This window comes from Eschrichtius robustus, chromosome 3 (genome assembly GCF_028021215.1).
Source record: "Eschrichtius robustus isolate mEscRob2 chromosome 3, mEscRob2.pri, whole genome shotgun sequence".
Taxonomy (NCBI): Eukaryota; Metazoa; Chordata; class Mammalia; order Artiodactyla; family Eschrichtiidae; genus Eschrichtius; species Eschrichtius robustus.
In genome coordinates, this window is record NC_090826.1 from 107945457 (window position 1) to 107960245 (window position 14789).

General features: G+C 45.6%; 1 protein-coding gene across 1 annotated transcript; it reads right to left on the minus strand.

Annotated features, from left to right (window-relative positions):
• Positions 1-9490: 9490 nt before the first annotated feature.
• Positions 9491-13703, minus strand: TXNIP (thioredoxin interacting protein). The gene is made up of 8 exons (XM_068540669.1): positions 13169-13703; positions 12568-12637; positions 12318-12465; positions 11999-12101; positions 11609-11865; positions 11351-11507; positions 11086-11237; positions 9491-10953 (listed from the first exon to the last, which is right to left on the minus strand). The coding sequence occupies exons 1-8, from the start codon at positions 13416-13418 to the stop codon at positions 10918-10920; spliced, it is 1173 nt and encodes a 390-aa protein (XP_068396770.1). The 5' UTR covers positions 13419-13703; the 3' UTR covers positions 9491-10917.
• Positions 13704-14789: the final 1086 nt, after the last annotated feature.

Genomic DNA, 14789 nt, shown 5'->3' on the forward strand with positions numbered 1-14789 from the left:
CCTATCCTTCCATACCCCATGTTCCATCCCTAGCCTACTGGTCCCCTCCCACCTTGGGCAGGAAGCTTGAGATTGGGGTCTGCAAATTTAAGCTCAGGGACTCAAGTGATTTGAGGGAGGGCTGAATGACAGACCTGGATACAACATGCAGTTTAGAAGATTGGGAGTAGAGACCAAAGAAAACTGGAGGGTCAAATATTGGGTGGACAGGACACCCATGGTTGGTGAGGTGAAGACACGTATTTTCCTCAATTCATTTTTATTGCTGTTTGAACTTTGAAAGGAAGGAAGGGTGGTTTGTAGGCCTAAGCTAGTTTAAGAACTAAGCCAAAGGGAAAGCTGCCATCTCAACTGGGCAAAGCACTGGTTTACGGTCCTAGTTTCACCACTCCATAGCTTTGTACCCTTGGGAAAGTCATCTAGTCTCCAAGCGTCAAATTCCTCATGTATGAAAGAGAATTTGAGTTAGATGTCCACTAGGAAATCCTTCAAGCTGATGTTGATCCACCTGCAAGAATCCAAATGGTTCTGAGAGCAAAGGTCAGGATGTGTCCAACTTTTGCTGAATTCATTCCATCTGCTGGATTTCCCCACCTTATTCTCAGCTGGGCAGGCTAAACATACCTCAGGCAACTAGCCAATCCTTTCCAGGAACCTGCTTCAGCCCAAGTAGCAGAAGGATCAGCAAGTCCGATAGCTAGCAAGGAAGGAGACACCCCTGCAGCAGAGTTCAAGGTCACAATCAGCAAGCCAGGACTCAAATCAAGCAGGCCACCAAGGAATTTCTGACTGGGGAAGGGGCCTGTGGGGCAGGTCCTCCCTATCTCCCCTCATGTAGCATGTCTGGCCAGAGGACAGAGAAGAGAAATGAGCTGGACAGGAATAGTTCAGTTAGCTAATCTGGCCAGACCAGTGGTGACCCTTTCTCCACTGACCTTTCCCCTAATGAGGCTCACTTCTTCCCCAAGGTCATTTGGGACCAGAAAGTGGGAAATAACAAGTTCTAGTTTCCTAGTATCGACTCAGAAAGGTCTTTGCCTTATCCCTAACAGGACTTAATTTGCCATTTTGTACTCCGGAGGGAAGGGAGGTTCCCCCTGCAACTCTAATGGGAGTCAGTGGAAAAACAGTGATCCAACCCTAATTGCAGGACCTGAGAGGCTAAGTGTGATCACCCTGGGCACCCAAAATTTGGGGGGAAGGAATCCAGGGATTCCTCAGACCCAGTCCTGACCAATGCAGGGAGGGGCTATGCCCCAGTGACCTCTGACTCTGGGACTGTTCTCCATTCTCAAACCTCTCCTCCTCCTGGGATTCTCAGCTGTGGGCTGAGGTTCCCAAGACTTGGACCCCTGCCTCTCCTTGAATCTTCTCCATTCTCTAATTCCATTTCCCTTGGTATAAAATAGACAAGGAGAAATATCCAAATCCTGTCTCTTACGTTCTCTGTTACACTCAGGGCAGCCTTAATAGTGCTAGAATAGGAAGGAGGTTAGACCTGTCTTTGCCTTACCCAAAAGGATGGGGGGGACAAACTAACCTGAGTCAGGGACACAGATCTGGGATATTTCGTATCTTGGAGAGAATAGATGAAATCCCATGTGGACAGGGAAAGAAGCCCTGGTACTCATCCTCCTTATGCTCTGCTATGGCCAGAGAAGTAGCCATTCTAGAGGGGAAATTCCCTCATCTAAGGAGGTCAAGGTAACTCTTTTACCTCATTTTTCGTGGGCAGGGGTGGTAAGAGGATGTGAAACAAAGATGGGCTCAGTGAGAGGAAGGACAAATGCTGACTGGTCCTTTTCTCAGCCCTCTGCTTCCTGTCTCCAAGCCTCTCTCTTGGCCCTTGGACAGTCTTTCTTGTCTGACCATACTTGGATGCTCTTGGCCCCTCACCTCTCCCTTACTTGGCTCCTGTTTTGAGACTTGCTTTCCATCCTGAGCCACCATTCTAACACCTGTCCAGAGCTATCAGGGATGTTTATAAACCTCTCAGGAGCTGGACTGGGCCAGGTCAGGAGGGGTGGCTAAGAGCCAGAAAGAGAGCTTGTCACTCAGACTCATTCTTATTGTCTTTCAGATTCCTTTCCTTTTCTGACTCTCTAACCACGTCTTTCTTCCCATGTCTCTCTTTGCCTCATGTCTTTAGCATTATGCTACTTAAATTAGGTTATCAATGGGTTATGTGGTGAGGAATATTTGGAGCCACAGACTACACATCTTCCAGAATGTCAATTTTACTTTTCAGATTTGCTGGGGGAAGATAAATTATTCTTATACTAAAATTACACAAATATATTATGCAGTGTGAATCAAAATTTGCACTTTTTAGACATAAAACTGGTACTTCAAAGACATTTCTGGCTTGTGACAGGCTACTTTGGACTGTTCCAGAAGCCCGGGGGAAAATTCAGTTTCCCTAATCTTAGGGGTCCTTCAGAGGAAATATTTGAGAAGCTCTACTTAGAGCAGAGGTGACAACCTAAGGCAAAAACCTTAACACCAGACAAGAGCCAAGGGTATAAAGGAGTGAAGCAGGTGAGTGTAATGCAATAGGGAGTGGTGAGAACTGGCAGATATAAGTCTGCCTGACCCTTTTAGCTCTAGCAGGTTGATGCCATGAAGGAATGTGGGCTCAGTGTTACCAAATGTGGTTGCTTTTTAAGGGAAGCCAGAACAATAGATTTTAGTGAGATCTGGTTTTTTTAATGTTTACAACCAATTCAAATATTTAGGAAGAAACTGTACAAGTTTCTAAATGCCTGCAAGCTGATTCCACCTATGGGCCCTCGGTTTGCTGCCTCTGACCTCTATCAACATTTCTTCCGCTTCCGAAAGGTGTATGTGGCCCAAATCTGGGCTTCCAAGGTCTCAAATTCTGTTCCCAAGAGCTGGGGGCAGTGAGGTTCATGAGGTTACAGGGGAGAATGGAGCTCTCCTGCAGGACAGCTTGGGGAGGTAGAACTGAAGAGAAGCCTTTGGGTACCAATGGCAGGTGACACCTTTCTCCAGCGGGAGAGAAGGAGCCATTGGTCACTGCCCAGCCACCTTTTCCCTGATCTTCAGGGATATGGAGCTAAAAACATCTTGGGGTCTGGAACAGAAACCAAAGATTCCTCAGAGTTGGAAGATGAGACAAGCATGAAAGCCCACGCATAGAGAGAAATGGGAGAACAGGAGATGAAGGAAGGAAGCTGTGAGCCTGGATAGATGAAGGAGGAAGTCAGAATTTAGACAGGTAAACTGGAGAGGGAGGGGTCTTTAGCCACAGAACCATATAAGGGAAACACAGTTCTCACGCTCCTGAACCCCACCTCCCCTCCCAGCAACTAAAATCCTTCCCCTGTCCATCTGTCCAAGAGGTTAAAAATATCTTAGCTGGGTACCCAGCCAGACATTTCCAAGAACCTGTTTACCGACCATCTGATTGACTTGGAGAGGTGGTCAGCAGCTCCATCACCCAACAAGGAATGAGAATGGACCTTGCTTGACATTCCAGGACTCAAGACCCATGGGTGTCACAATTCTGTCCCCATGTTCTGCCTTTCCTCTTCCTTCTCCCATCACTCCATGGCCTGGAGATGACCAATCAATTGGTAGTCAGAAAAATCCCAGTCTTCAGTCTGTCCATCCTTTTCATAACAGCCTCCATAGAAAGTACAGCAGGGTCACACCAAGGGAAAGGTCAGGACAAGACAGGAACAGCCTAAATAGGCTAAACTGGGCCTCATCAGTGGGGCTCACCTCCACTGGCTTTTGTGCTACTCAGCCTAACCCACCTCAGGGAAATAAATCAAATGAGATGCAATACCTTCAAATAAGGAGCCTGAGAGTTCTTTGTAGTGTCACAAACAGCACTCTCTGTTTCTCAGTTTATCACTCCAAATGGTGGGAAGCTTTCCCCTGGAGTTGTATACTGAAAAGTTAAGAAAGCTCAGTTAATTAATTTCCAGAAGGTGACAGAGTTACTCCAGAGGCCTGTGAAGCACGCTGGGAGTATGAGAGAGAAAACTCTAGTGGTCCCAGAGCTATACCATGGGGGTGTGCAGAGGGCCTGTCCTGGCCCGGGGGTGGGAGTCCCAGTAGTGGGCCACCTCTCCAACCACAAAATTAACTACAGGTTGAGTCAGCTTCTGTACACTGACCTCTTCTCAGACTGTTTTGCTCCCCCAACACAGGAAGGGAATCAAGAGGAGTAAAGAGAGGGTGGTGTTACTTATGATAAGTCAGAGAGGAGGAACAAATTTGGGGACATGCCTGGGAGTGAGCTAATCAAGGTGGTGGTGGTGAATATGCCTGCCTCCTCTTTTATTTTAGATAACAAGCACAATAACTTCGCCATTGTTCTAACACTTTATATATATATGTGTGTGTGTGTATATATATATATATATATATATATACTTTTTTTTTTTTTTAGGAGAAATAAAGCTGCATGAGTTTGCTAGGGTTGCCAGAACAAAATGCCACAGACTGGGAGGCTTAATTAATTTTCTCACAGTTCTGGAGGCTTTGAGTCCAAGATCAAGGTGTCCGCAGGTTTAGTTTCTTCTGAAGCCTCCCTCCCTTGCTTGCAGATGGCCGCATTCTTTTTTTTTTTCATTTAATTAAAAAAATTTATTTTATTTATTTATTTTTGGCTCTGTTGGGTCTTCGTTGCTACACGCAGGCTTCTCATTGCAGTGGCTTCTCTTGTTGCAGAGCAAGGGCTCTGGGTGCATGGGTTTCGGTAGTTGTGGCTCACGGGCTCTAGAGCACGGGCTCAGTAGTTGTGGCGCACAGGTTTAGTTGCTCCGCGGCATGTGGGATCTTCCCAGACCAGGGCTTGAACCTGTGTCCCCTGGATTGGCAGGCGGATTCATAACCACTGCACCACCAGGGAAGCCCCTGGCTACATTCTTGCTGTGTCCTCACATGGACTTTCCTCTATGAGCTGAGTGTGCATGTCTATGTCCTAATCTTCTCTACTTATAGGGGCACCAGCACATTGGATTAGGGCCCAGCCATATGACCTCATTTTAACTTCATCACCTCTCTTAAAGCCCTATTTCCAAATACAGTCACATTCTGAAGTACTAGGGTCTGGACTTTAACATATGAATTTATGGGGTTTCAGTTCAGACCATAAGAGCAGTTGCTCCCTGTTGGTTGAAGCAGAAGTCTCTTCTCAGAGGAGAGAGGAGTCTTCCCACATGGCCTAGAACTTCTTGACCCAGCCAAGTCATGACCATGACTCTGATTCCCTGTTGTTTTATCACATGTCTCTGTGACTGAGAGTGTAGGTCAGGGAGTGAAAAAGAAATTATGTCCTCAGTACCTTTTCACTAAATATTTCAGCCTTTGTGAGGCCACATATTCACAAAAGAAGTAAAGAAGTTATGTTTTCCTCTCCAAGTGGTTGGCCTTGGAAGGCACACAACTCACTGAGGAACCACATAAGTGTCTCCAATAAGCTGAGGCAGGCCATGAACACAGGAGCCGTAGACAGTGAGAAATCAGATGTCACAGCCTAGTTGGGAAGCAGGTGCATCACCAGGTTAATTCAATCAAATCCGTGTTATAGGTGCTGGGGTTGAGGAGGGTGTCAGTCCTGGAACACTTTATCAGAGAAATTTATATTTTCATATGGCCTCAAGTTACTGGCGTCCTCCAGTACTCCCTTTAGCATTTCTTGAAGGGTAGGTATTATGGTACTGAAATCCTTCAGCTTTTGTGTGAGAATGTCTTTCATTTTTCCTCATTCCCAGGTTTCACATGTGGATGACCAGGGTTCACACTTAAAGAACTTTACTATTTTCTTACAGCTACATTGGCCCACCAGGAAAATAACTTGCCTGGATATTATTTCTTGCTTTTTTTTTTTTTTTTAATTAATTAATTTATTTATGGCTGTGTTGGGTCTTAGTTTTCTGTGCGAGGGCTTTCTCTAGTTGCGGCAAGTGGGGGCCACTCTTCATCGCGGTGCGCGGGCCTCTCACTATCGCGGCCTCTCCTGTTGCGGAGCACAGGCTCCAGACGCGCAGGCTCAGCAATTGTGGCTCACAGACCTAGTTGCTCTGCGGCATGTGGGATCTTCCCAGACCAGGGCTCGAACCCGTGTTCCCTGCATTGGCAGGCAGACTCTCAACCACTGCGCCACCAGGGAAGCCCCTTATTTCTTGCTTTTAATGGTCACGATTTTTGCCAGAAGATGAAACAATGGATGTCCTCCAGCATCACATCTATGTACATATTTCTCTGCAATGTGTCCAGCAGGTCCCACTCTTTGTGGCTGAGTTCTACAAACACGTCTTCAAAGGTCACTGATCTCTAAAGCATCATGGATATTCTGGTTCAATCAGCATCATTCTTTCCAATGCCTCCCAGGACTTGCTGTATTCTGTTGGTCAGAAGCCAGTCAGTAGCCACTTAGTAGTTGCACAAAGAGTGGAGTTTCCTCGCTGGATGTGGATCACAGTCTGTGGCTGGAACATCCAGGAAGGTGGGTTCGGTGTTCTCCCCCAGAACTGGGGAAAGTGGCTGCATTCTGGAAATAACTGAAAGTGATGAAAATCCAGCCTCAATCATCACTGAGAAGGTGGGGATAAACCGCGCGGGGCAGCCGGAAATGAAGGCACGGTGCTGGGAGGAGCGGGCATGACCCCTTTTCACAGGTTGGGGCGCCGGCGGGGAGCGTCTTCCTCCCGCAGCCCCGCCAGCCGCCACGCGGGCCCCGAAGCCGCCACACGTGCTCCCGCCGCCGCCATGGCGCCTCCCCTCCCCACATATATTTTTAAAAACCCTCACTTCTATGGTAGTTACTATTACTGTTTCCCATTTTACAGATAAACTGTAGCACAGAGAAGGTTAAACAAGTTGCAAGGTCATACAACTAGTTAAGTGGTGGAAGTAGGATTTGAATTTAGATAGTTTGGCTCCAGTTGGTATTGTGCTTAATTACCAAACTATACTATTTCTCCTTAATAGTATAGGGAGGCTGATCCCTGAACTTTTTCTAGGCTATAGACTCACCTATTGGGCCAGGACTTGCAGCCCCGGTTCCGCAGTCATCTCTGAGAGGAGGTTTTTCAGTTTTGGAAATGGAAGTGAATGTAGGGTCAGAACAGAGAATGGGACAAAAATTTCTTTCTTTCCACGCCAGAACTATTGAGGTCAGGATGCTTGGGACAGGGGCCATCAGAGGGTCAGTAAAACATTTTCCTTATCCATCTTATGCATTCCATCACCTAGAGATAGTCCAAGGAAAGAATACTAGGAAGGGGTCTGTATACTACTGAAAGAACTGGGCAAAAGCCACTCTTTTACCCCGCTTCATAACCTTCAGCTCTTAGATGATTGTTTTTTGTTGACCAGGTGTTTGGTCAGAACTTCTCTCCATACTTTTCCCTCCCGATGCCTCAACCCAAGTTATATCCTTGTTTTTCCAGTCTGTTCAGGGTTATCAAGGTAGCCAAGGATCCTGGTTGTGGAAGTATCTGTTCTTTCCTTGTTAATTTTACTTTCTCTAGCTCTTTTCTCTCTCTAGTTTTCTTTCTGTCTTCTCTCAGATCTTCCTATACCAGATTGGGCCTAATGAATAAATGATACTAAGAACTGGACCTCCTCAAATGGCTGTACATGTAGGTTATAGCTCTTTAAAAATTAAAAGGCATATGAGAAGAGCAAAGGAAAGGAAGACCCAAGATATCCACCCACTTAAGTGGAGAAACAGCTGGGCCAGGACCTAAGGAAGAGTACTTAAGCAAGCCTATGTGCAGATGTCCTGGGGTGGGGTAGAAGTTGTGTATCGAAGGCAAAAGGAAGTCCAGTGGAGACTTCTGTGCTCTAAGGGAGGGATGCGTTTCCTCTGGGTGAACAGCTATAGCTGCTTCCTTCCTTCCTCAGATTTTGCTGTGCTGTTTAATATGATAGTCACTAGTCACAGGGAGCTAACTAAATTTAAAATAAACAGAAATAAAAATTCAGTTCATCAGGAAGAGTAGCCACATTTCAGAGCTCACTAGTCACATGTGGATAGTGGCTACCGTATTAGGGCAAATACAGAACTTTTCCATCATTACAGAAAGTTCTGTTGGACAGTGCTGGATTTGAGGTATTAGGGTACCAGGAGGAGGTGCATATGTTCTGGCCCTTCAAGGATCAAATCTCTATGAGACCTTGGGTGTAAGTTATCTACCCTCTCCATCCCCTTCTCATATCAGGTACCAGTAGCCAGGCTGTATACACAAATAACCAGGCTTCTGTACTCCATGGTCTCTCCATCTCTTTGTCCTGCCCTCTGGCCTGCTCTTGTCCTTGCTCTATCCCTCCAGTCCCTGCAAAACAAGCTCCAGAAAAACTTTTCCATCAACTTTGACTTAGTTTCCTGGTCACAGAGTTGAAAAAGGGCGGAGGCACTAAATTGTTGAACAGGTAAGAAAAGGAGGCAGAGGTGAGAGTAAAGGTCACAGTCACCATGGCAGCAGAGCTAGAGACTGACACCTTGGTAAAGAAAAACAACGGCCAGGAGAGAGCAAAAGAGCTGCTGAGAATGCAAGATAGATGCAGACAAAGATTGAAGTGGAAAAGAATCTTTTCAATCCTACTTTCTGTTCAATTTACATTGATTTTATGAACTTCCAGGAGCCTGAGGTCTGGAATTACTATGTGGAGGTCCATAGAAAAGCCAACCCCCAAATAAGGGCTAGGACTAGATTTGTCTGCAAAGGTTTAAATGAACCAGAAATCAGAATGTATGCTAACCTCTCCCATCTCAGGGTTTCTCATCACTAGTCACTCCTAGTCACTCCTTTCGGAATAATAAAAATCATTTCAATTAGAGGTGGAATTGTGCCATCAATCAGTTATTACTCTACAAGGAAGTAACAGAAACTGCTGAAGCATATCGTAAGGAATGAGGGTTGGTTTGAATATTCAGCAAACATTTACTAGGTTATGATCATGTACTTGGATACGAACTGTAATGGGAGCTGCAGAGATAAACGGTAGCTGCCTTCAAGTAACTTGGTCGTAACTCTAAATCCTTAAGTCCTGTATTATGTCTTCCTGCATATAAACCAGGCTTATACTGGGAAGAAACTATGATGAAACCAAATTATGAAAGAGACCCATAACCTTTTCCTTCCAAATCCCCTCACAAACTTCATTTCCCTGTATTTCAAGAGCTCATTAAACAAAAATCAAAGCTTCATGCACTCCAAAGTTGAAGGAATTTAGTAATGATTAACTATAGATGTAGAAAACTAGCTTAGACCACCAGAAGATCCCACTACAGTTCTTTAGTGAATTGGACAAAAGACAGTGTAGCTCAAATTCCTTCCCTCTTCACCCCACCAACCCGCATTCTGACTATATTCATTACGGTCAGTAGGAAATGGTTTCTCTACAGGGTTTTCAACAATGTGAATTGTGAAGTAGGGGGAAAGCTCCTTTGGGCACATTTTCTTTCTAATAACTTCTTCAACACCATCTCAGAGACAAGAAAACAAACTTTTTTGCCATTAAAAAAAACTTTATTTTATTTATTTATTTTTTACAAAGAATACCCCCACCTGGGGTGAAAAAATATATCTGGTTAAGTACAAAATATAGTTTTTGTCATACAAAAAGATATACAGTTAAAAAACAACAAAAAAATGAAACCACCTTCAGCCCACATACTTTCTCAGGAAAGGGAAGATAGAGCTCAGTGCTCTGACACAGGACAGTGAACAAAGTGCTAAGGCTGAGGGAGACTGAGCAAGTGCTAGAGGCTGCAGTGCGAGAGGGGCTGTCAACATCCCTGTCTCCTAACACTGGGCAGGAATGAAGCCCGCACAGCTTCTGTGAAGACCTGCCCTCTAGTTTCTCATGGCAACATCTGGATGCTCTGATCACAGTGTTGGGGCATTTTGATCTAGAGTTCCTCCTTGGGTTTGGAGAAGTCACAGTGGGCAAGGCTGATAGCAGCAACCCTTCTCATATAATTAGAGTGTCAGAATTGCAGAATTCTGTACACTGGGACAAAGTCTCAAAAGCAGTAACACTTTTTTTGTGTGTGTCATTGTGCTTACCCCTAGAGACATAGTAGACCAGTTTTAGCTTACACTTGAGAAAGGAAAAAAATCCCACAAACTAAAGTGCTAAGAACATCACCTCAGAATCAATTCCAAGGAGTCACATGAAAAGAAAAACACATTCTCCCACATGAAAATGTTTGCCAACAGGAGAACACAGTGCAATAGGCTCTAAAAATGGCTTTTAAGACCTTTGGTGGGGCACAGTTACTACCGCTTTACACCTGATTAAAGTACTTTCTGAACAAAGACAACCTTTGAGCTTCTTCCCTTTAATCCACATGGGAAGCTCACTCCAAAGTCCAAACCAAATCAGCTCTGGAGGGCTTTTTTTTTTTTTTTTCTGTAAGTGTACAAACAAAGGGGAACAACGATTTTAAGAACATCCTTTTCACAAAGTTTTGGCCGTGATTTTTTTCCTTTTCATTTTCCTAGTTTGCTAAATTGGCTCTCCTCTACATGGCAGAGGTTCAAGGTCTCTTGTTATAACAATCTATCATCCCCTCCATAAAACACTGGGAAGACCATGCCAGGAGGCCATTTCTACCCCTTATTCAAAAGTACTGAAAATGCCTCAATTTTCAAAGAGATTTAAGAAAATGGGATTGGCTTGAATTTTTCTAGTATGTTTTTAAACCCATCCAGCAAAATACCCCGTATCACATCTGACTGGCTGAGGACGAGTGCGCACCCATTAAAGCCCAGGAGATTGCATGCTGATCACCTCCTACACTGGAGAGTCAGAGGCTGGGGTGGACCGGTACCCCACTGTAGAGACTACTGAGTCTCTAAAAAAGTACGAGTCCGGGAAGAGAGATGAAAAGAAACAAGTAGGTACAGCTGCTTCCTTTCTTCCACATGCTCACTGCACGTTGTTGTTGAGGATGCAGGGATCCACCTGGGAGGAAGAAAGAAAAGAACATTTTAGTTTGGGTGAGAACTGAAAGAACAACCCAGTTTAGCAATCCCTCCAAGTCAACTCCCTATAGTAGGCTTAGGGCAAATGTAGTGGTAAAATGACAATTCTCACCTCAGTGTAAGTAGGTGGTGGCATGAACTTGAACTCAGGAGCATACATAAAAATAGGGCTGTCCTGAGAACCATCTGTGTCATCTAGCAGAGGAGTAGTGGGGCTCTCCAATCGGTGATCTTCAGGAATGATATCCATATAGCAAGGAGGGGCTAGAGAGAGAAAGTATGGGAATAAGAAGCCTGGCCAAGGAATGCTTGACCGTCACCAATTTTACAAACCCAAGCACGCCAGAAAGGAAGAACAGACATTAGGTCTAGCTCACCTTCTGGGGTATCGGGGATGTTTAGATCCACCCAACTCATCTCAGAACTGGTTCGGCTGGCCATGCTGGATGTCCGGCTACTGAGGCCTGACCTGCTGCCAATTACCAGGGGCAGGTCAAGAATGACTTTCTTGGAGCCAGGGACGCTAACATAGATCTAGAAAAGGAGACGGCAGTTTGTTAGACTGGAGATCTGGAGAAAACACCACTATTGTTCTGACAGATGAACAATTTCTCTCTCCAGCCCCACCCACTCACCAATAAGGAGTATTCAACTCGAAGGATGTTGCAGCCCAAGATAGAAGGTCTGATCTTCTGCACCCGAAGGCTCTTGCCACGCCATGATGCGCAAGTTCCTGAGATAATATGATTGCCTCTGACCGATGACAACTTCTGCGTCAGCATCTTAGTTTGGCCATTGGCAAGGTAAGTGTGGCGGGCTACAATGGCAGCTTTGGGGACCACGATGCGGGAACTTGTATTCTCAAAGTCAGCATGGATGTTAATCTCATCACCTAGCAATGAGAAAGATGAAAACTGATGCTTAGTACAGTTGATGACTTTTCATCTGTCCCTGTCTCCTGCTCTCACCCCCAAACCCACAGTTCCTGTTTTAATAGTCTCCCATTTTAAGCACTAGATCCTTACCTTCACAGAATCCTTTTCTGTCTATTCGGGCAGAGACAGACACCCGCCCATCAGGAATAAACATGCAGGAAACTTTCTTCTCCTTTTTAGCAGACACAGGTGCCTATGTAGAATGGAGGAGAAAAACGTGTTTTGAGAATTTCCAGAGATCCTTTCTCTGCTTCTCTTTCCTTTCCACTGCTTATTTAGAATAAGCAGCTTTCCCTCCCACCTTGATGACTTAGGACTTGATTCCCTGAGGGGCTTCACTCTAATGCCCTAGACACTTGACTTATTATCCCTGAAACCCAGAAGAATAGAATCTTAAAATGAACCTCACCAGTAAATCAGGGGTATTGACATCCACTAGATCCATCACTTCAAAGTTTTTCTTTGTCTCCTGAGTTGGGTGGCTGGGGCGATCAAGAAAAGCCTTCACCCAGTAGTCTACACACCCATATTTTCCTTTGAAAGATGTTCCCAGAGGCCTTTATCAAGAAAAAAGAAACAATTTAAAAATGCTCTCCAAGAAGAGTAAGTGATCAAACGAGGGGAAGATAAGTCCACAGATGCATTTAACTGATACATACCCCTGAGGAAGCTCAAAGCCAAACTTGTATTCATATTTGTTTCCAGGTCTCATGATCACCTCATTCTCACCTGAAGGGAGAGAAAAGCGAGTAGCCATTAGGTTTCTTGTTACACTTAAAATGCATCTGTACGATATGGAATTCTTGGGCAGCATACAAGAGTATTGTAAAACCCCCATTTTCATCCCTTATGTTCTTAAATGAGAGATTCTGATGCATTTCGTTGGGCCAAAAAGTTGCAAAGCCCTGCAGTGCTCAAAGGCTCAACCAGGACAGTTAAGCTACTATCATCTCAAACAGGAAGCAAACAGAATAAACAAGTTATGCACACAGAAAATCTTTCAATAGCTAAGGCAACATCCCTCAGGATCACCTACAGAACACAGCACCATAAGAAATTGCACACATCACCCTTTTTCGGGTGGGGGGTGGGGGGAGGGAGGAGTTTGCAAATTAAAACTAAAAAAGATAAGGAAGCCACACAAAATGCAAACCACACAACCTGAGCAACTTAGAATCTATACTGTAGACTCCATTTATTCGTTATCAATTCTCTTCTCGAATCAGCTTTCACCTTCCAGCAAACAGCTGGGTCACTCACCTGTTGGCTGGTCGTCCAGGAGAAGCGTGTCTTCGTAGCGCAGGTAGTTCAGTGTCTGTTTGCACTGTTGGGATCCCTGCATCCACAGGACTTTGGCCACTCCGCAAGCCAGGATCCTGACAGCTTTGACTCCAGTGACTTCACACACCTCCACTATCACCCGGCCAGCCACCTTCTCCCCACTGCCGTACACCTTTTCGGGGTCGTTAAAGACCACCTCGAAACACTTGATCTTCTTGAACATCACCATAATCGGGCTGGGTTGGCCTCAGAGTTAAAAACGAGGGAGGAAAAACAGAACCCCAAATCAAAGGACCCTTAGCAGTAAGTTAAAATTATTTCACTCTTCAATCCTCTACTAAATTTTCGGTAAGATGTCCGCAAAAATTGTAAGCTGCTGCTTAGGCCAAGGGATTTCAAAAGAAAAATAAACCCTTTCTTTTCTCTCTTTCCTCCAGCAGCTGGAAGAGAGCCCCGGATCTCTGCGGAAAAGCTGAAAGCACACCGCCCGAGGAGACGAAAAGAGAGTTACAAGTAAGAGCCGGAAACTGCTCTATATAGTAGCCCGGCAGGCAGGGCCACGCGAGCGCTGGCCTGGAGGCTCGTGCTGCCCTCGTGCACAGCCCTCCCATTGGCTGCCCGTTCCTTGTTTACCAGGAGCCCGACCAATCAGTGAGGTCGCAGCAGCGCGTGGACACAGTGTGCTCCTGGATGGGAAAATAGTTGTTGTGCATCGCTGCAGGGCCAGGAGGAGGGGGTGGAGGGGTTGTGGGGCGGCTTCCCTTGGGCCCAAAGGAAGGGAGGCTTCGCTGCCCCTAAAATTTATCCGAGGCCAGAGTCCTTCGAAGGATACTTTTGGGGTGCCAGCGATGTTTTGAGGTAAAAGGAAAATGTGCTTATGAGGGAATTTCGTGCCTAGCCTCAGCCAATGCAATTAATTTAGAGGCAACTGTTTATTTCCGACTCACAAATCGCAAGTCGTGTGAAAAACAATCCCAGAGCTCCAGAATAATTTAGGATCGGGGCGGAGGACAGGGAGTGCCGCTGTTACTGTTCAGGAACATCTCCTTTGTCCTTCTGTTGCCCCGCACCTCTTAAAAACCAACAAACAACACCCCACCCCACCCCCCAAAAAAAACCTGCTGTGCGGGAAGGAAAAGAGAGCTTGTCACAAAATTTTAACCTCTCCTCAGCGCTCACAGGAAAGCGAGTATGTGGGACTGATCGGCCTTCTCCCTCCCTTTCTAGCGCCCGGGCTCGGGGCTGTGTGCCTCAGCCCATGCGCCCTCCACTCTGTTCTCGGGACCGGAAACAGTGCGGGCGTGTCCACATCCTCTTGCTTATCCCCTCATCTCTTCAGTCCCTAACTGAAAAGTTGGGGAACACTTTATGTTCCGCCAGTTACCTCACTACCTCTTTAGTAAAGTGTGTTTTTTAGGCTCTGATTATCTCTCACTCCCTGCTTCTCCAGGAAAGGAAAAAAAAAAAAAAAGGGTGCTTCACTCTTTTCATTCCCCCCACCCAGTTACTTTCACTCTTTCTTGTCTTCGTCCCCTCTCCAACTTACGAAATCAAAGGTACATCCCTAAATCTGCTGCCTGCATTCCTCACAGCCTTCAAA

What these genes read in the sequence shown, in the direction of transcription:
- TXNIP (XM_068540669.1), bottom strand. Translation starts at nt 13,418, where the DNA reads ATGGTGATGTTCAAGAAGATCAAGTGTTTCGAGGTGGTCTTTAACGAC. An exon ending in CCTGGACGACCAGCCAACAG is followed by an intron (nt 12,638 to 13,168) that starts GTGAGTGACCCA and finishes CTCTCCCTTCAG; the next exon opens with GTGAGAATGAGGTGATCATG. An exon ending in GAGTTGAATACTCCTTATTG is followed by an intron (nt 11,508 to 11,608) that starts GTGAGTGGGTGG and finishes CTCCTTTTCTAG; the next exon opens with ATCTATGTTAGCGTCCCTGG.